General features: G+C 48.9%; 1 protein-coding gene across 1 annotated transcript in view; it reads left to right on the top strand.

Moving 5' to 3' along the window:
• The first annotated feature begins 18,861 nt into the window (after positions 1-18,861).
• samd13 (sterile alpha motif domain containing 13) overlaps positions 18,862-20,409 on the top strand; it is a 103,402-nt gene continuing 101,854 nt past the window's right edge. Inside the window, exon 1 of the mRNA XM_070886508.1 lies at positions 18,862-19,518. Coding sequence (XP_070742609.1) covers positions 18,862-19,518 — 657 coding nt within the window. The remainder of the gene's footprint in view (positions 19,519-20,409) is intronic.

Raw genomic sequence — 20,409 nt, 5'->3', positions numbered from 1 at the left:
AGGCACACCTAATTGACTTGAAAATGTTAGAACACTTGACCCGGTTCCATTGTAGTATGGTTACAATTTCTGGCTGCAGGTAATATTGGTGTGTCTTGAATAAATTCATGATAAGTCACCAAGTGCTGTGGAGAATTTTAACAAAATGCAAAAGCAAATTAATTTTATTGTTATTTTCTGCATTTTGGAATGAAGTAATTGTTTTGATCAGTTAATGGGAATGTGTTCAATGGCTACACATGTACCACATAAATGGGGCACTGATGTAACTGGGTTTCAAAAATGGAACTGTCTATAACCGTTCAACGTGTCTTTTATCCCTCGTCTACTGTACGCATTTAAACCAGTAATACGTGTATGAAATTCTCAAACCATTGGGCCTCTGTGCCCTTCACACTACCTACTTATGCATGATAGTCAGTGGAATATAATTAGTGGTATAATGCAGCCTTGGAGCTTTGAATTTTTTTCATTTCCACAAGGCCTCAAAGCTAAAAAGTAACGTCTAAAGGCCTATCCCGATCCACATCTGCTTTCTCAGCCTAATCACATTTTGGCAGTCTGATTTCACTCCCCTTGGCAATGACTTGACATCTTCCTGACCCAGTTTCACTCCCCAGCAGCCTTGCCTCCCTACATCGCCTCCCCTCCATCCCCATCCATTCCAGACACAGACATTGTTTGCTCACTAAAATTGCCCGTCGTCCATTAATGATTGAACCTTTGAAAAGAAACATTTTGTTGGCTTCTTTTGTCCAGTGCAACTTCAAACAGGATATCTTTCATTTAAATTAATTTCCATTATTTTTCCTGAACTCTACAATGCCAATTGGAAGATGCCAACCTCCCATCAGATGTGATTTACACTTCTTGGTTGTCCTTGTACCAAATGTTCCAGTGCAGCTATAATTTCTATGCTGTGCCGTGTAATTTTGTATTACTGTAATTTAGGATCCAAGCTTTTCTTCCTATTGTTCACTGCTCTCCTGATTTTTTTAAAAACGTTCTCCCTTACTACTTTTGCCCTGATAGTGGTAACTTATGCAGGGGGCAGAAATGGCGCAGCAGACACTGACTGGTAAGAAAGAACTTGCATTTATGTGGGCGCAATTCATATCCTCAGAAGATCCCAATGCACTTTACAGCCAATGAATAGCTGTTGAGATTGAGGGGGAGGTGGGGAGGGGGTGGGGGGTGGTGGTTAATTGAATATTTCAGAACTGAGATTGATAAATTTTTGTTGAGCAGAGTTATTAAAGGTGGGTGGATAGAGTTAAGACAGCGATCAGCCTTGATCTAATTGAATGGCGAAACTGGTTCGAGGGGCTGAATGACTTATTCCTGTTCCTATGTTCCTAAATCAGGAAGCACTTCTTCACACACGGGAGATTAGAAATCTGGAACTCTCATGCCCCAAAAGGCTGTGGATGTAGGGTCATCCAAACTTTCAAGACTTTTTTAGCTTTCTCCAATTTTTGGGAGGGAAAAATTCAATATTTGAATACTAAATCAGCCACCTAGCTTGTGTTTTTTTTTCAGCCCGCCCCAATTGCCTGCCACCCTAATAAAATATGATTTTCCAACCAGCATAAAGATTCACACATGATGGCTAGGGAAAAATAGAATTGTCTTCCACTCTAATAACCTAACGTATGCAATCAGGAAATTCAGAGAGATGCCTATCCCTTTGAGACTTTTCAGCTGAAACCTATTGCAACTTGCTCTTTCAATCATACTTGTCGACTGTCACATCTCAGTTTCAGTTCTACGTCACCTGAATTAAGCTTTAAAAAAGGCTACGACCTTATAATTCCTTCCTGCCCCATTCTCCCCAATCCCCAAGGTGATTTCAAAAACACAGGAAGAAAAGGCCCACTGTTATCCTTGTGAACTTTATTAGACCCAAGTGCCACAGATTCGAGGCCGATTAGCACTCCTGAATCCTTGACTTTTCTTCCCGTTCCCCCAGAAAGGGCACACTTATTGTCCCAGCAATAAGGGGATTGCTGGCTCTCAGCCATAGCCATGTCATGGTTGACTGCCTAACTATTCAGAGGACTAAATTAACCTCTCATTGGGTACCTTCCACAAAGACAGTGACTGACGGCAAGTGGAAAATAATTGCACAGTAGTGTCAAGGTCAGGGCTTCAACCTGACTGTGTATAAAATGGAAAACATATAATACTACTTGCAAGATGCACTCTAGGGAGCAAGGGGAGAGAACCAAACTCAGCCCCATGAGATTGTTCCTGTGGACCTTTCCACTTATCATAGATGGGGCAGGGAGAGAGTCTTTAGTGGAACAACTCAGCACTTCCTGCTTTGTGAAAAGAATCTGATCATCTTTCAAACCTACCCCCAGAGTCTGCATTAGATACGAGCACTAGTACTTTCCTTTGGAGCCTATGGCCACCTTAGACTTCAACATTCATATCATGTTAGATTCCTGCTGCTCTCAGTTTTGACTGCAGCTCATAGATCCAGTTAATCGTGTGCCTCAATATGAGAGCTTCATTAAGCTTAGGATGGAGCAGGGCTTCAGTCACAACTCAAGTTCCTGTCTGAAGACAGGTGGTCAGAGTTTCATTGGCTTGGTAAGTTGTGGTTCTGCTGTGTGATTGCAAGATACTCATGTTCTTACTATACTGGCAGGAAGAGTCAAATGCTCCTTACATATCAGACTGTAAATCTAGGCACCTGGTTTCCAGAGGGTACTCTCTTTATTTGATTGACGACACCCTGTTATTATATCAGAAAACAGGAAGAGCTTAACATTCAATGGAAACATAGAAACAGAAAATATGTGCAGGAGCAGGCCATTCGGCCCTTCTAGCCTGCACCACCATTCAATATGATCATGGTTGTGCAACTTTAGTACCCTTTCCTGCTTTCTCTCCATACCTGCTGATCCCTTTAGCTGTAAGGGCCACATCTAACTCCCTTTTGAATATATCTAATGAACTGGCCTCTACAACTTTCTGTGGTAGAGAATTCCACAGGTTCACCACTCTCTGGGTGAAAAGGTTTCTCCTCATCTCGGTCCTAAATGGCTTACCCCTTATCCTTAGACTGTGACCCCTGGTTCTGGACTTCCCTAACATCGGGAACATTCTTCCTGCATCTAACCTGTCTAAACGCGTCAGAATTTTATATGTTTCTATGAGCTCCCCTCTCATTCTTCGAAATTCCAGTGAATATAAGCCTAGTCCATCCAGTCCTTCTTCATATGTCAGTACTGCCATCCTGGGTCTGGTGAACCTTCGCTGCACTCCCTCAATAGCAAAAACGGTAGCATAGTGGCTCTGTTACTAGGCCAGTAATCCAGAGGCCTGGACTAATGATCTGGGGATATGTTCAAATCCCATGGCAGCTGGGAATATTAAAAAATAAACTAGTATCGGTAATGCTGATGAAATTACTGGATTGTTGTTCGCTAATGTCCTTTAGGGAAGGAAAACTGCTGCCCTTACCTGGTCTGGCCTATATGTGACTCCAGACCCACAGCAATTAAGTTGACTCTTAACTACCCTCTGAAATGGCGTAGCAAGCCACTCAGTTAAGGGCAATTAGGGATGGGCAATAAATGCTGGCCTTGCCCACATCCCATGAATGAATTAAAAAAACAGATATTTTATTTTCCATCCTGTTTATGTCGACTTGGATCGCGCAGTTTCCTGAGCGAGAGAGTGGTTTGGTGATAGGATTTGCAGGCTGCGCCAATGCTGCGAAGTGGTGCAACGAATATTTCACATCTTTTCATTTTGCTGTATTTTTCAGCGAACAAAGTCTATTTGCTCAGCAAGCAGCGTCTGGTTAAACAGCACACTGCAGCAAACAGTCTACAGAGTCTACATAAGAGTCTCTATGAACTACAGCAAACAGAACTCAAGACCAAAACTACAGCAAAGTCTCCCGATAAAAGCAGGATTGTTTCTCCAGTAAAATGCAGTAAGTGCAGAATATGTACACAATACAAATTATGTGTAAAATTAATTCCAGTCACTTTCAGCAGTGGGGCCTCCAGCTGTGACAATCATCTCCATTCTGGCCGGGAATAGTAATGTCACTATATGCCGCCTTTCTCCTGATCTCTGTCCAGTGATTGCTGCTGTAATGTGTACTTCAGGTGAGGATGGAATTGGTCTTGTCGTTGATGATCCCTATAATGCAATACCCTGCCTTTACTATCTAAGCTCACACATAGACCAGCTGGGTGAGACTGAAGAGGATAATAGGTACCCGTGGAACTGTAGCCAACAAAGAGTCAATGTCTTCATCCGAAATGAAGGAGGATGCGGATGCCCCCAAAAGTACGTCACCATCCCCCGCCTGCTTCACGACGACATGCAGGCCGTGATCCTTACCAACGGATCCATCACAGACCCAATTCACGTCCAGACCGGGGTCAAGCAGGACTGCGTCATCGCCCCAACCCTCTTCTCAATCTTCCTCACTACCTTGCTCCACCTCACAGTTGACAAGCTCCCCGCTGGAGTGGAATTAAACTACAGAACCAGTGGGAAGCTGTTTGATATGTCCTTACTATACAGTATAAATGCACATGCGGCCCATACTTGAGAGAAGGTCACTCTGTGACCAGTTACCTTTATTACCAAGACCTCAAGTGATGAAGGTGGGTGGAGCTTCCCCTTTTATACCTGAAAGTCCAGGTTAGGAGTGTCTCCCACAAGTTCGCCCCCTTGTGGTCAATGTTCTCAAGGTGTACAACTTAGATCAGCTTATACATGGGTTACAATGGTAGTTGAATACATAACATCACCTCCCGCCCCAAAGTCTTATTGGGATCACAGGTTAAGTCTCGCTGGTGGTTTACGCTCCCTTGTAGAGCGCCTGAGTTGGGGCTCCGGTTGTTGGGCGCTGGCCTGAGTGTCTGCTGTTTGCGGTGCCTCAGGCCTGTCCGGACTGCCCACAGTGACTGGGCTCTCTTCTGCTTGGTTCCGGTATTTGGTCAGCTGTGGTGGAGTAAACTCTACGTCGTGTTCTTCCTCTGCTTTTTCTTTGGGGTTGCTGAACCTCCTTTTTGTTTGATCCATGTGTTTGCGGCAGATTTGTCCATTGGTAAGTTTAACTACCAAAACCCTATTCCCCTCTTTGGCAATCACAGTGCCTGCAAGCCATTTGGGCCCTGCAGCGTAATTAAGGACAAAAACAGGGTCATTAACATCAATACATCGCGTCCTCGTATTCTTGTCATGGTAGTCACATTGTGACTGACGCCTGCTCTCAACGATTTCTTTCATAGTAGAATGTATAAGGGATAACCTGGTTTCGAGCGTCCTTTTTATTAGCAGCTCTGCAGGTGGAACCCCTGTGAGCGAGTGTGATCAGGATCTATTGGCCAACAGGAGGCGTTATAAGCGGCTTTGTAGGGAACTCCCTTGGATTCTGAGCATCCCCTGTTTGATTATGTACACTGCTCATTCCACCTGGCTATTTGAGGCTGGCTTGAATGGTGCCATTCTGACATGGTTAATTTCATTGCCTGCCATGAAGTCCTGGAATTCGGTGCTTGTGAAGCACGGGCCATTGTCGCTGACCAAGACATCCGGTAGACCATGGGCAGCGAACATTGCCCGTAGACTTTCTACCATGGCAGAGGATGTGCTTGAATTTAAAATGGCACACTCAATCCATTTGGAGTAGGCGTCTACTACAACCAAAAACATTTTTCCCATGAAAGGACCAGCGTAGTCCACATGGATGCGTGACCATGGCTTGGCGGGCCAGGACCAGAGGCTAAGGGGGGGCTTCCCTGGGTGCGTTGCCCAGCTGAGCACACGTGTTGCACCTGCGAACACAAAGTTCCAGGTCTGCATCTATCCCTGGCCACCAAACGTGTGACCTGGCAATTGCCTTCATCATGACAATGCCCTGGTGCTCATTGTGAAGTTCTCTGATAAACAGCTCTCTGCCCCTCTGGGGCATGACTACTCGGTTTCCCCACAGTAGGCAATCAACCTGAATCGAGAGTTCATCCTTGCGCCTGTGAAATGGTTTAAATTTCTCAGGGCATGTCCCGTACGTGGCTGCCCAGTCCCCATTCAGGACACATTTCTTAACTAAAGACAGTAGCGGGTCTTTATTTGTCCAGACTTTAATCTGATGGGCTGTCACAGGTGAGCCTTCGTTTTCGAAAGCTTCAACATACCATCTCAGTATCATGCTCAGTTGCTCCCTCAGTGGTTGCTACTGGGAGCCTGCTGAGTGCATCGGCGCAGTTTTCTGTGCCGAATTGTGTAGTCATAGGTGGCTAATGTGAGTGCCCATCTCTGTATGCAGGCCGATGCATTCGCATTTATGGCCTTGTTGTCGGACAAAAGGGACGTTAGGGCTTTGTGATCTGTCTCCAGCTCAAATCCTGCCAAACAGGTACTGGTGCATTTTTTTTTTTACTGCTAGTGATTCCTTTTCTACCATCCCGTAGCCCCTTTCTGCCAGGGACAGACTTCTGGAGGCATAAGCTACCGGTTGTAACTGACCCTTGGCATTAACATGCTGCAACACACACCCGACCCCATAGTACGACGCATCACATGTTAAAACAAGTTTCTTACATGGGTCATATAACGTTAGCAGTTTGTTGGAGCATAACAAATTGCATGCTCTATCAAAAGCCCTTTCCAAGCTGTCCCCCCAGACCCAATCGCGACCTTTGCGTAGGAGCACATGTAGCGGCTCTAACAGCGTGCTCAATTTGGGAAGAAAGTTACCAAAATAGTTCAGGAGCCCCAGGAACGAACACAGCTCCGTCGTGTTACGGGGTCTGGGTGTTCTCTGGATCGCTTGCGTTGTGAACGCAGTAAGTCTGATCCCGTCTGCTGCTACCCTCCTCCTCCGGAGCTAAGAAGATGCACTTCGCCTTTTTCAGTCGCAGCCCTACCCAGTCCAGTCTACGTAGCACCTCCTCCAGGTTGTGGAGGTGTTCTTCAGTATCGCGACCCGTGATGAGGACATCGTCTTGAAAAACCACCGTCCTTGGAATCGACTTGAGGAGGCTTTCCATATTTCGCTGAAAGATCGCGGCGGCTGAATGAATCCCGAAAGGACATCTGTTGTACTCAAACAACCCCTTGTGTATCGTGATGGTGGTCAGCTTTGACTCATTCGCCAGCTCCTGGTTCAGGTAAGCTGAGGTCAGGTCCAATTTTGAAAAAAGTTTGCCACCAGATAACGTCGCAAAGAAGTCCTCCGCTCTCGGTAGCAGGTACTGGTCTTGGAGTGACACCCGATTGATGATGGCCTTGTAACCGCCACATATCCTGACCGACCCATCCGCCTTGAGCACCGGCACAATCGGGCTCGCCCAGTGACTGAATTTGACTGGCGAGATGATGCCTTCCCTCAGCAGGTGTCCAATTCGCCTTCTATCTTTTCCCGCATCAAGTACGGCACCGCTCTGGCCTTGTGGTGTACTGGCCTGGTGTCCGGGTTTATGTGATTCACTACCTTGGTCCCCATGAAAGTGCCGATGCCGGTTTGAAATAACGAGTCAAATTTGTCCAGGACCTGTGAGCATGATACTCGCTCCACAGAGGAAATTGCATTGACATCGCCTCATTTCCAGTTCATGACAGCAAGCCAACTTCTCCCTAGTAGTGCGGGACCGTCCCCCAGAACAATCCAGAGTGGCAACCTGTTCTCCGAATCTTTGTGGGTCACGACTACCGTGGCGCTGCCTAGCACCGGAATGATCTGCTTTGTATATGTCCGTAGCTGTGCGTCAATCGGCAATAATTTTGGCCTCCTGGCCTTGGACACCCACAACCTTTCGAACTGTTTGATACTTATCAGGGACTGGCTGGCCCCCATGTCTAGCTCCATTGATACTAGGATGCCACTGAGGAGCACTTTCATCATTATCGGTGGCGTCCTGGTATATGAACTGTATGTGTGCTCCACATGAACTCGCTGAACTTCAGCTTCCAGCGATTTCCCCCAGTATTCATTTGGCCCCGTAGGGCTTACATCGGACCCGTCCTCCTCGTACATCAACCTGGCTGCAGGCTTCCTGCACATACGCGCCAAGTGACCGCTGACGTTGCAATTTCTGCAGGTATATTGCTGATACCTGAAAGCTCAGGCTGGGTGTTTGCCTCCACACCTCCAGCATGAGCTGGAGGCCCTGTTGTTGGAAACAAAAGGTTCATTACCAGTCGATCGTCTCTGACTGTCTCTGTAACTGTCCTTAAGCGCACCATTAACAGATGTTGATGGCCCCATTACTGGCTGCATTGTCCATTGCGATGGCATGAATCGCCGTTCAGCTAGCCATTGTCTCTTGTTGAATTCCCCCTTTGCGTTTGACTACATGCTCGGGCATGTCCGATTGCCCTTGTCTGCCTAGAGAACTGTGTGCCGCGTTAACAATGTTGACTCCCTGGTCGTTTGCCGCATTTGCTGCTCGCCGGTTTAAGGTGTTCCCCGATCAACTTACTGAGCTTTTCGTACGTCTTGTCCGCCAGCTTCTCTGGCGCTAGAAGGTCCTTCATCAGGGAGTACGTTCTGGATCCACAAACCATCAGGAGATGAGCCCTGCGTTTGTCGGCCGAATCCTGTCCCAACCATTCCTTAGTGACAAAACTTTGCTGTAGTCCCTCAATAAAGTTGTCCCAATCATCACCGACACAGTACCTCTCTTTCTGTGCTGCTAGTGGCCATGCTCGCGTGGTTTAAATCCCAGTTTCTCGTCGCCAATGATATGTCCTTACTATACAGTATAGATGCACACGAGGCCCATACTTGAGAGAAGGTCACTCTGTGACCAGTTACCTTTATTACCAAGACCTCAAGTGCTGAAGGTGGGTGGAGCTTCCCCTTTTATACCTGAAAGTCCAGGTTAGGAGTGTCTCCCACAAGTTCGCCCCTTGTGGTCAGTGTTCTCGAGGTGTACAACTTAGGTCAGCTTATACATGGGTTACAATGATAGTTGAATATGTGACACTGTTCAACCTTCATCGTCTCCATGCCAGGTCCAAGACCACTCTAACCTCTGTCATTGAGCTACAGTACGCGGATAATGCCTGCGTCTGTGCACACACAGAGGCTGAACTCCAGGACATAGTCGACGTATTTACCGAGGCATATGAAAGCATGGGCCTTACGCTAATCATCAGTAAGACAAAGGTCCTCCACCAGCCTGTCCTCACCGCACAGCACTGCCCCCCAGATATCAAGATCCACGGCGCAGCCCTGGACAACCTGGACCACTTCCCTTATCTCAGGTGCCTCCTATCAACAAGAGCAGGCATTGACAACGAGATCCAACACCACCTCCAGTGCGCCAGTGCAGCCTTCGGCCACCTGAGGAAAAGAGTGTTTGAAGACCAGGCCCTCAAAACTGTCACCAAGCTCATGGTCTACAGGGCCGTAGTAATACCTGCCCTCCTGTATGGCTCAGAGACGTGGACCATGTACAGTAGACACCTCAAGTCGCTGGAGAAATATCATCAGCAATGTCTCTGCAAGATCCCACAAATCCCCTGGGAGGACAGCCGCACAAACATTAGCGTCCTCGTCCAGGCCAACCTCCCCAGCATTGAAGCACTGACCACACTTGATCAGCTCTGCTGGGAAGGCCACATAGTTCGCATGCCAGACACGAGACTCCCAAAGCAAGCGCTCTACTCGGAACTTTTCCACAGTAAACGAGCTGAAGGTGGGCAGAGGAAACATTACAAGGACAGCCTCAAAGCCTCCCTGATAAAGTGCGACATCCCCACTGACACCTGGGAGCCAAAGACCGCCCTAAGTGGAGGAAGTGCATTCGGGAGGGCGCTGAGCTCCTTGAGTATCGTCACGGAGAACATGCAGAAATCAAGCGCAGACAGTGGAAGGAGCGTGCGGCAAACCGGGCTCCCTGCCCACCCTTTCCCTCAACGACTATCTGTCCCACCTGTGACAGAAACTATGCTTCTCGTATTGGACTGCACAGCCACCTAAGAACTCATGCTAAGAGTGGAAGCAAGTCTTCCTCGATTCCGAGGGACTGCCTGTGATGATGATGATGAATGTCTTCAAGCTTGACAGAAATTGTTAAAAATTAAAAAGAAAAGAACCTTTGTTGTCTTGTAGCCCTCCCTATTATGAAAAGCTTATTAAAATGTTAAATTGAGAGAGCACCATATTCTTGAAACTAAAATCAATAATTAGCATTGACTTCAGAGATGATATTGCACATTGGAAGTCAAAACCAAGTATCATCTTCCAGTGAAGCAGAGTTGGTAGATGGGGAAAAATTATCGAAAGGCATACTGATGTAATTCAGTCGCTAATTTAAAGTGATACATTCTGTCCTTATTTTTCTATTTGCATAAAATATTCCTATGTCCACCTTTATTATAGAAACTGCCAATATAAACTTGTCACGCTGTAGTTACACTACACAGTTGATAATCGGGGGACAGTACTCTGTGGTGAGGGTTGGTTGGTAGAGAACCTTTGTCTTACGTATGTTTAATGTAAGGCCCAGACTCTCGTACACTTCGGTGAAGATGTCAGCGATGGTTTGGAGTTGAACCTCCGAATGTGCACAAACGCAAGCGCTGTCTGCATACTGTAATTCAATGACAAAGGTTAGAATGACCTTGGATCTGGACTGGAGGCGCCGGAGGTTGAACAATTTCCCATTTTCCTGTAGTTTAGCTCCATTCCAGCGGGGAACTTCTTGAGGGTGAGATGGAGCATTGCAGCGAGGAAGATTGAGAAGAGCGTTGGTGCGATGACACAGCCTTGCTTGAACACCGGTCTGCACGTGTATTTGGCCTATGGTAGACCCGTTGGTAAGGATCACGGCTTGCATGTCATCGTGAAACAGGTGGAGGATGGTGACAAATTTTTGAGGGCAGCCAAATTTGAGAAAGACACTCCATAATCTCTCATGGTTGACAAAGTCGAAGGCCTACATTTTTCTTGGATTTGACACACGGTGAAGATCATTCAATTGTGCCCCTTAGTGGACGGAATCTGCATTGCGACTCTGGGAGGAGATCTTCAGCCTTTGAGCGAAGACGGTTGAGGAGGATTCTTGTGACTTTCCCTGTGGCAGAAAGCAGGGAAACTCCTCTGTAGGCACCGCAATCAGACTTGTCACCTTTCTTGAAGAGGGTCACGATTACAGCATCTCTGAAATCCCCTGGCATGCTCTCCTCCTTCCAGATAAGAGAGATGAGGTCATGGATTCATGCCAAGAATACTTCTCTGCCATGCTTTAGTATTTCGGCGGAGATTCCATCTGCTCCTGAGGCCTTGTTGTTCTTCAGTTGTCAGATGGCCTTTTCAACCTCAAATTGGGCTGGAGTTGTGCCGAGGTGGTGGTATGCTGTGGGATGAAGTCAAGGACTCCTACATCGAAGACAGAATCTTGATTAAGGAGATCTTCGAAGTGCTCCTTCCAGCGGGCACTGACTGCCTCTCTGCCTTTGATGAGTACCTCTCTATTCTTAGCCCTCAGCAGCTAGGACCTTGGGTGCTTGGGCCATAGGTGGTCTTGACTGTGCTTAAAAAATCCATCCACAACCACTTTTCATACCTCGTGAGCTTACTGTCAACAAGGACAGACATCGATGACAAAGGCCAACACCGCCTTCCGTGTGTCAGTGCAGCTTTCGGTCACATGAGGAAGAGAGTGTTCCAAGACTAGGATCTCAAACCCGGTACCAAGCTCATGGTCTACAGAGTAGTCATGATATGCCTCAGAGACATGGACTATGTACAGTAGGCACCTCAAAGCACTGGAGAAGTACCACCAATGCTGCCTCCGCAAAATCCTGCAAATGCGCACCAACATCCGTGTTCTTGCTCAGGCCAACATCCCCAGTATCGAAGCATTGACTACGCTCGACCAGCTCTGATGGATTGTCCACATGCCCGACACTAGACTCCCCGAAACAAGTGATCTACTCCGAGCTCAGACATACCAAGCGAGTCCCAGGAGGGCAGGAAAACGCTTCAAGGACACCCTCAAATCATCCTTGAAAAAGTCCCCACCAACACTTGGAAATCCCTGGCCCAAGACCGCTCAAAGTGGAGGAGAAGCCTCCGAGAAGGCGCCAAACACTTGAGTCTCTTCGTCGGGAGCACGCGGAAGCCAAGTACAAACAGCGGAAGAGCGTACGACAAATCAAGCACCCCACCCATCCATCCCTCCAACCACCATCTGCCCCACCTGTGACAGAGACTGTAGATCCCCCATTGGTCTCATCAGTCATCTGAGAACTCCTGTTAGTATGGAAGCAAGTCATCCTCGACTCCGGGGGACTGCCTAAGAAGGAGGAATACCATCCCACCAATGGGGTGCTGTAGTACCTCCACTGTTGAGAGAGATTGCACCGGGCACTTTCCATTCTAAAGGAGGACATAGGAATTAATAATGGAAACAAACCCGACATAAATCTTTAATATAGAGATGCTATGTATTGACATTAAAATGTGTTTTTTTGCCTGTTCTCTAGTTTAAGAGAATTTGATATATACTCGATCATGAAAAATTTGCAGGGCTATGGGGAAAGACGGGGAGCAGGACTAATTGGGCAGCTCTTCAGAGACACAATGGGCCGAATGGCCTCTTTCTGCACTGTTAAGATACTATGATTCTATGATGCACTGTAAACAATGTTAGCAGGAGGTTTCGGAAAGTATATTTCCATAACTTAATTAAAATCACATTTAGTCACTCAAAGATATACGCAATCTGACAGCTTTGATTAGAGGAGGCACTTGAAAGAAAAGCTGCTGATTTAGAGTGCAGAGATGTGGGCTGAAAGGGCGTCAGGGATTTGTGGGAGCATGGATGGGAGATTCTTAGGAAGGCAACTACTAAGAAGTACAAAGGTTGACAGTTGTTTGAAGTGGATTGGGAATGAATACGGAGAAGGTATTGGATTTGAGCACGTGAGAAATAATTAAGGGCGAGAGTGATTGTTCAGAGACTGGTGAGGCGATCCACCAAATCCCTCACTTGGCACCACCAGGTTCATAGGTTCTGGCCCCGATAACACTACCAAACACCCAGTAACCTGCATAGTGGGGTAAGCACCAATGTCTACTCTCAGTACAAAATACTTGCTTATTCTGGGACTCACTTTGAATGGGCCCCACCTTCATCAAAGAGTGACAAACTTTTGTTTGTTTGCAAAAACATTGAGGTAAATGAGGTTGAAAAATGTAATCACCTGCACATGATGCCGTTTGGATGAGAATGACACAAAGATCTCTCGCTTTTTGTGTTATGTATGTAACTATGTAATACTTGCCACCAGAGGGCGCGACTGTTGGAGTCCTAATGGTCACCTGCATACACGTGCAGGGCCAGTATAAAAGATTGGCTGCCATGTTGTTTCGGCACTCTGGAGTTGTAATAAAGAAGACGAAGGTCACACAAAGTTTAGCTCACAGTACTCAGCCTCGTGGAGTTCTTCTATACATAACAATTGGTGACGAGTAACAGAATACGAACCTTCACGTAACCATGGCTGCCGTTGGAATATTAGAGAGATTCGTAGAGGGTGATGATTGGGAAGCCTTCGTTGAGCGTCTCGACCAGTACTTCGTGGCCAACGAGCTGGAAGAAGACACTAACGCGGTCAAGCGCAGAGCGGTTCTCCTCACCGTCTGTGGGCCGAAAATAAACGGCCTCATCAAGAATCTGTTCGCACCGACAAAACCAACGGAAAAGGAATATACAGAGTTGTGCACGCTGGTTCGGGAATACCTCAAGCCGGGTATCGTTTTGACGCGCACCGTTGCTCCGGGGGCCAGGACGTGGCGGATTATGACACCGACCTGAGACGCCTCGCGGGACCTTGCAATTTTGGAGCTTCGTTGGGGGAAATGCTGCGGGACTTTTTCGTGCTGGTCACCAGCCACGAGGTCATTCTTCGAAAGCTGCTGGCTGCCGAAACCCTAGACCTGAGCAGGGCCATCGCGATCGCCCAGGCATGCAAGGCCACGGACGATAACACCAAACAGATATCTTCTCAACATCAAAGCTCACCGGCAAGTACTGTACATAAAATGACATCGCGAGCAGGCCGAACTGCATACGTCTGCGGCTGCAAGACCTGTGATGACTGAGTCCGCCATTGGGGGTGAATGTGAATCCATTAGCACCGCTCTGGTGGGTAATCATCGGGCCCATCAATGTCGATTCAAGCACTACGTGTGCAAAGGCTGCAGAACAATGGGGCACTTTCAGTGAATGTGCAAATGTGCTTGTGACTCACGACGATCAGCACGGATCACGCAGCACAGGCAACTCAACCCGAGGAAGAAGTGTATGGGGTACATATCTTCACCACCAAGAGCCCTCCTATAATGCTGAAAGTCAAATTAAATGGAGTTCCAGTATCCATGGAGTTGGACACGGATGCGAGTCAGTCAATAATGAGTCAGAAGGCTTTCGAGAAACCTTGGGGCAAAAATGCCCAAATTGAGCCCAATTAATGCAAAGCTGCGTATCTACACCAAAGAGCTCATACCAGTCATTGGAAGTGCGGCAGTGAAGGTGTTGTGTATCTGTAAAGCATGCACTCCAATGTTCCACCACCAGGGAGCGCATCCCCTGAAGTCCCAAGGGATCTCAGCATCCCTTGGGAGCACTGTATATAAGCCAGCCCCTAAGGCCTGTTCCTCACTCTGGAGTGTCAGATTAAAGACTGAGGTCACTGTTACTTTAACCTCCCTGTGTGCAATCTCATCTGTGTTAGGAACACACTCGAAGGGATCGTATGATAGGTCATGCGCAGCTCCATCATTGTGGGTGCATCAGTGCAACACTTGCTCGCAACTGAGCAATGCACCAAGGGAGGCTCCACGGAATCTGTGGTCATGGTCCTCCAAACCGTGGTCCAGGATCCATGTAGATTTGGCCGGCCCCTTTCTAGTAAAGATGTTTTTAGTAGTAGTGGACGTTTACACCAAATGGATTGAATGCATAATCATGTCATCCAGCATGTCCACAGCCACCATTTGAAAGCCTCCGGGCCATGATCGCCACCCATGGCTTGCCCGATGTCCTTGTCAGCGACAATGGACCGTGTTTCATCAGCTCGGATTCAATGAGTTTATGACCCGCAATGGCATCAAGCATGTCAGGTTTTCTCCGTTTAAGCCCGTGTCTAACGGTCAACCAGAGTGGGCAGTCGAAACAATCAAGCACAGCATGAAACATAGAAACATAGAAAATAGGTGCAGGAGTAGGCCATTCAGCCCTTCGAGCCTGCACCACCATTCAATATGATCATGGCTGATCATTCACCTCAGTACCCCTTTCCCGCTTTCTCTCCATACCCCGTGATCCCTTTAGCTGTAAGGGTCATATCTAACACCCTCTTGAATATATCCAATGAACTGGCATCAACAACTCTCTGCGGTAGGGAATTCCACAGGTTAACAACTCTGAGTGAAGACATTTCTTCTCATCTCAGTCCTAAGTAGCCTGCCCCTTATCCTTAGACTGTGTCCCCTGGTTCTGGGCTTCCCCAACATCGGGAACATTCTTCCCGCATGTAACCTGTCCCATCCTGTCAAAATCTTATATGTTTCTATGAGATCCCCTCTCATCCTTCTAAACTCCAGTGTATAAAGGCCCAGTTGATCCACCCTCTCCTCATATGTCAGTCCAGCCATCCCGGGAATCAGTCTGGTGAACCTTCGCTGCACTCCCTCAATAGCAAGAACGTCCTTCCTCAGATTAAGAGACCAAAACTGAACACAATATTCCAGGTGAGGCCTCACCAAGGCCCTGTACAACTGCAGTAAGACCTCCCTGCTCCTATACTCAAATCCCCTAGCTATTGTGGCACTTGTTCTGCCGGTGTTGCCGGGTTTCCACGTGATCATTGAGATTGGGGTGGACTCGGGAGAGCCTCAGAGAGTTGTTAACCTGTGGAATTCCCTGCCGCAGAGAGTTGTTGATGCCAGTTCATTGGATATATTCAAGAGGGAGTTAGATATGGCCCTTACGGCTAAAGGGATCAGGGGGTATGGAGAGAAAGCAGGAAAGGGGTACTGAGGGAATGATCAGCTATGATCTTATTGAATGGCGGTGCAGGCTCGAAGGGCCGAATGGCCTACTCCTGCACCTATTTTCTATGTTTCTATGATCGCACGGCTGTTTCACGTGACATTGATGTTAACAGCCCTGTGTTTGTCCTGAATTACGGTCATGGTCCCAAGTGGGTTGCTGGCACTGTTTTGGCCAAGGAAGGGAATAGCATGTTTATCATCAAACTGTTAAATGACCAAACATGCAGAAAGCATTTAGATCAGCCCAAATTGCGATTTACTGACAACCAGGAACAACTTGAAGAAGACATCATCATCGAAGATCCACCAACACACACCCAACCAGCAAACGACCTCACTGTCAATCACAAGGATAAAACCACCGTTCCTCACAGTCCGGTCACACCAGCCACGGTGCAATGCAGCAATGGTCCGATCAACTCACACACGCCAGGGTCTGAACTTAGACGATCAACCAGGGAGTGAAGGGCTCCGAATCACCTCAACTTGTACCGAAGACTTTGGGGCGGCGGGGAGGGAACATTGATGTTATGTATATAACTATGTAATACTTGCCATGAGAGGGTGCGACTGTTGGAGTCCTGATGGTCACCTGCACACACCTGCAGGGCCAGTATAAAAGGTTGGCTGCCATGTTGTTTAGGCACCCTGGAGTTGTAATAAAGAAGACTAAGGTCACACTAAGTTTAGCTCGCAGTGCTCAGCCTCGTGGAGTTCTTCTTTACATAACATTTTGAATGTCAGCTTGGCTCAACTGTTTGAATATAAGAACATAAGAAATAGGAACAGGAGTAGGCCATACGCCCCCTCGAGCCTGCTCCGCCATTCAATAAGATCATGGCTGATCTGATCTTGGGCTCAGCTGTGACCACTCTTGCTTCTGAAGGGTGAGAGTTCAGTGCTGGGTCATGCAGTACCGAGGGCGTGCTGCACTGGAACGATCGCGCTTGTCGGATGAGACATTATTTCCAGAAGAGCAGAGAGGTGTCCTGTTGAGTCTGGCCAACATTCTTGCCTCAACTACCTCTGCCAAAACAAACAGATTAACTGCAATTCCTCACAAGTTGCTTTGTGTGGGATCTTGCTATATAAAATGCCAACATAACTTCACAATGCCTGCCCTCCAAAAGTAATTAATTGGTTGCAAAGCTGCGTAGGAGCATCCTTGAGGACATGATGCATTATAAATATTTATCTCTCAACCAACATCACTGAAAAAGCAGCTGATCTGGCCATAGCTGTTTGTGGGAGCTTGCTGTGCACAAATTGGCTGCCGTGTTTCCTACATTATAAAAGTGATTACATTTCAAAAAGTGTTGCAAAGCGCTTTGGGACCTCCTGAGATTGGGGAAAGACGCTAGAAAACGCAAGTTAGTTCACATCTTGTCCCACCCTCCTGCCATCGTTTTAATATAGAGACTGCCTATTAAAATATATTCAGAGTGATTTTTTTTATTTTTTGAAATCCCCTTGCCCTAAAGTGATTGTTATCCGTTGTTTTTGTGATCCCCACGCAGTTACCCGGGCTAGTGATTCATGTGGATTTGCCGAAGTACTTAAACATCTGGATTGAAGAGGGGACACAGTACTTGAATGTGAATGAGATTACAGACGAGCTTTTGGAGGGGGGGGGGGGTGGGGGGAGGAGAAGTGGGGAGTCAGTTGTGTACATTATCTGGATATTTTTGACGGAGGCAATGAAAAGGTAACTGAAGTGGAAGTGTGGAGAAGCGGCGGCTCCATCGCCGCCTCCAACCAAGCCCTCCCCCTTTTTTTTTGCCTTGAACCTCCGGCAGCGCGGAAATCGCACCAGCAATTCAGCGTGAAAACTAGAGATTTCTGACAAAAGAAAGGCAAATATTAAAAGTCGAAGCTGCTATAATCAACAGGAGGGGTTTTTGTTTTGGTGCGAGTACATATTGGAGAGGGGGGGGGGAGGGGGCGAGAGAATCGCGGATTTGAAACAAAAAGCTGGTGAAAGATTACAAAAATTGTTGCAAATTTCGATCATGTTGCAACAACACAAAAAAAAGCAGAGGGCGGGTGTGGAGGGTAGTAGCGGGGGTTTTTTTTTTGTTGTTGCGCATGTGGTCTCCCGGTTTCGGGAACACGGGGTCGGGAGGGAGGGAGGGAGGGAGCGATGGATAGCTGGAGGTCGGTGAATTTTTTAACCTGCTCCAGCCGCTGCCGGCCGGAGTCTCAGTGACAATGCGAGAGGCGCTGCGCTTTTTGTGCGTGTGTGGTGTGGTGCGGTGTGTTGTGTGTGTCTGTACTTCTCACTCGCATCGGACCTTGCTTCATTCATTCATTCCAGCTCAGACTTTCAAATGCAGACTTTTTTCCCCACCCACCCCGCTCTCTCTTTTTGCTTTGGCAAGTTTGTTTTATATTTTTTCTTCTCTCTCTCTCCTTGGAATATAAATCTATATAAATTGCAATAATGCCCACCTTGCCCGTGCAGTTGTTCCCGGGACTCGGCGCTCCTTGTTGATTGTAACAAGAAATTTTTTTTTTTGACAAGACCCCGTTTGGAATTTTTTTCTTCTTTCCGCTGAAGATTTGCCTTGTGCGTTAGAAGGGGGGTCGGATACGCAGGCGTACAACTGATCTTCCGCCTTTCTTTCTTTTTTTTTTGGGTGAGACAGTTATTTTGGAAGAACAGAGGGCAAAAAGAATGCAGTTTTTATTTTAATAATTTGTTTTTTAAAGCAGCGGCTATTGTATGCATGATTTTTTGTTAAGTTGCCTGTAATTTTTTCTCTTCTTTTCTTGCTGGGGGGGGGGTTGGGGGGTTGGTGGTGGTGGTGGAATCAGGAATGGAGATGAAATACAAAGAGTGGATCTTGGAGACCATCGACTCTTTGCGCTCCCGCAAAGCCCGACCCGACGTGGAGCGGATCTGCCGGATGATCGAACGCAGGCACGGGCTGTCGCCGGCCGAGACCCAGCAGCAGCTGGACAAGCTAGTGCGAGCCGAGCTGGTCATCAAAGTGGCTTACAAGGGCTCCAACAGCTACCGCAACGCGGCCAAGTGGTACAAGAACAAGCAGCGGAAGAAGCCGCCGCCGGCGGCCGCCGCCGCGGGCTTGGAGAGCGGCGTGGCGATGGTGCGGGCGGCGGAGGGTGTCCTGCGGGAGCAGCAGCGGGACCGGGACCGGCGGCAGCAGCAACAGCTGATCCCCGGCGGCGGGGGCCAGCGGCCGGCCCAGCCCCAGCCCCAGCCCCGAAAGCCGCCACAAGGTGACAGCGAGCGGCGCGGGGTGACCATCCGAGACATCGGCAAGTACCTCGGCGCGGCGCAGGATCCGCCCGCCAGCAAAGTCGGCAAAGCCCGCCTGCGGCTCGCCTTGAAGCGAGACATCAACCGCGGCGCCCGCGGGCAGGCGGCGCCCGGCAACTACTCGCTCCCGCAAGTGGCCAGGCACGATGCGAGGGTCGCAGCCGCGTCCGCCCGGGCTCTCGCCAGCCACAAGGTGGGTGCATCTCTCTCTCTCTCTCTCTCTTTATTTCAAGTGTGTGTTTTGCAGGCGCGTGTTGTTGCATTTACCCCTCCCACACACACACTCACCACTGCATTTTATTGTGCGCCTGTCTGCCTCTCCCTCCCCTCTCCATCCTCCTCCCTCCCCTCTCACCCCCTCCTACCCCTTCCCCGTCCTCCTACGCCCTCCCCTTTTCACCCCCCCTCCCCTCTCACCCCCCTCCTACCCCCTCCCCTCACTCCTCAGCCCCTCCCCTCTCACCCCCTCCACTCTCACCCCCCTCCACTCTCACCCCCCTACCCTCTCCCCCTCTCGCCCCTTCCACTTCCCCCCACCCTTTTCCGCCACCCCTTCTCCCCCCCACACCCACTCCGCCCCATCCCCCCTCCTCCACACACCCACTCCGCCCCATCCCCCCTCCTCCCCACACCCACTCCGCCCCATCCACCCTCCTCCCCTTCCCCCACCACCCTTCCCCTTCCCCCACCACCCTTCCCCTTCCCCATCCCCGCTTCCTCCCCTTCCCCATCCCCGCTTCCTCCCCTTCCCCATCCCCACTTCCTCCCCTTCCCCATCCCCCTTCCCCATCCCCCTCCTCCCCATCCCCCTCCTCCCCATCCCCCTCCACCCCTTCCCCATCCCCCTCCACCCCTTCCCCATCCCCCTCCACCCCTTCCCCATCCCCCTCCACCCCTTCCCCATCCCCCCTCCTCCCCATCCCCCTCCTCCCCTTCCCCATCCCCCTCCTCCCCTTCCCCATCCCCCTCCTCCCCTTCCCCATCCCCCTCCTCCCCTTCCCCATCCCCCTCCTCCCCATCCCCCTCCTCCCCTTCCCCATCCCCCTCCTCCCCATCCCCCTCCTCCCCATCCCCCTCTCCCATC

Source organism: Pristiophorus japonicus, chromosome 8, assembly GCF_044704955.1.
Source record: "Pristiophorus japonicus isolate sPriJap1 chromosome 8, sPriJap1.hap1, whole genome shotgun sequence".
In the NCBI taxonomy this organism is placed as follows: Eukaryota; Metazoa; Chordata; class Chondrichthyes; family Pristiophoridae; genus Pristiophorus; species Pristiophorus japonicus.
This window is presented reverse-complemented; position numbering and strand designations above follow the sequence as displayed.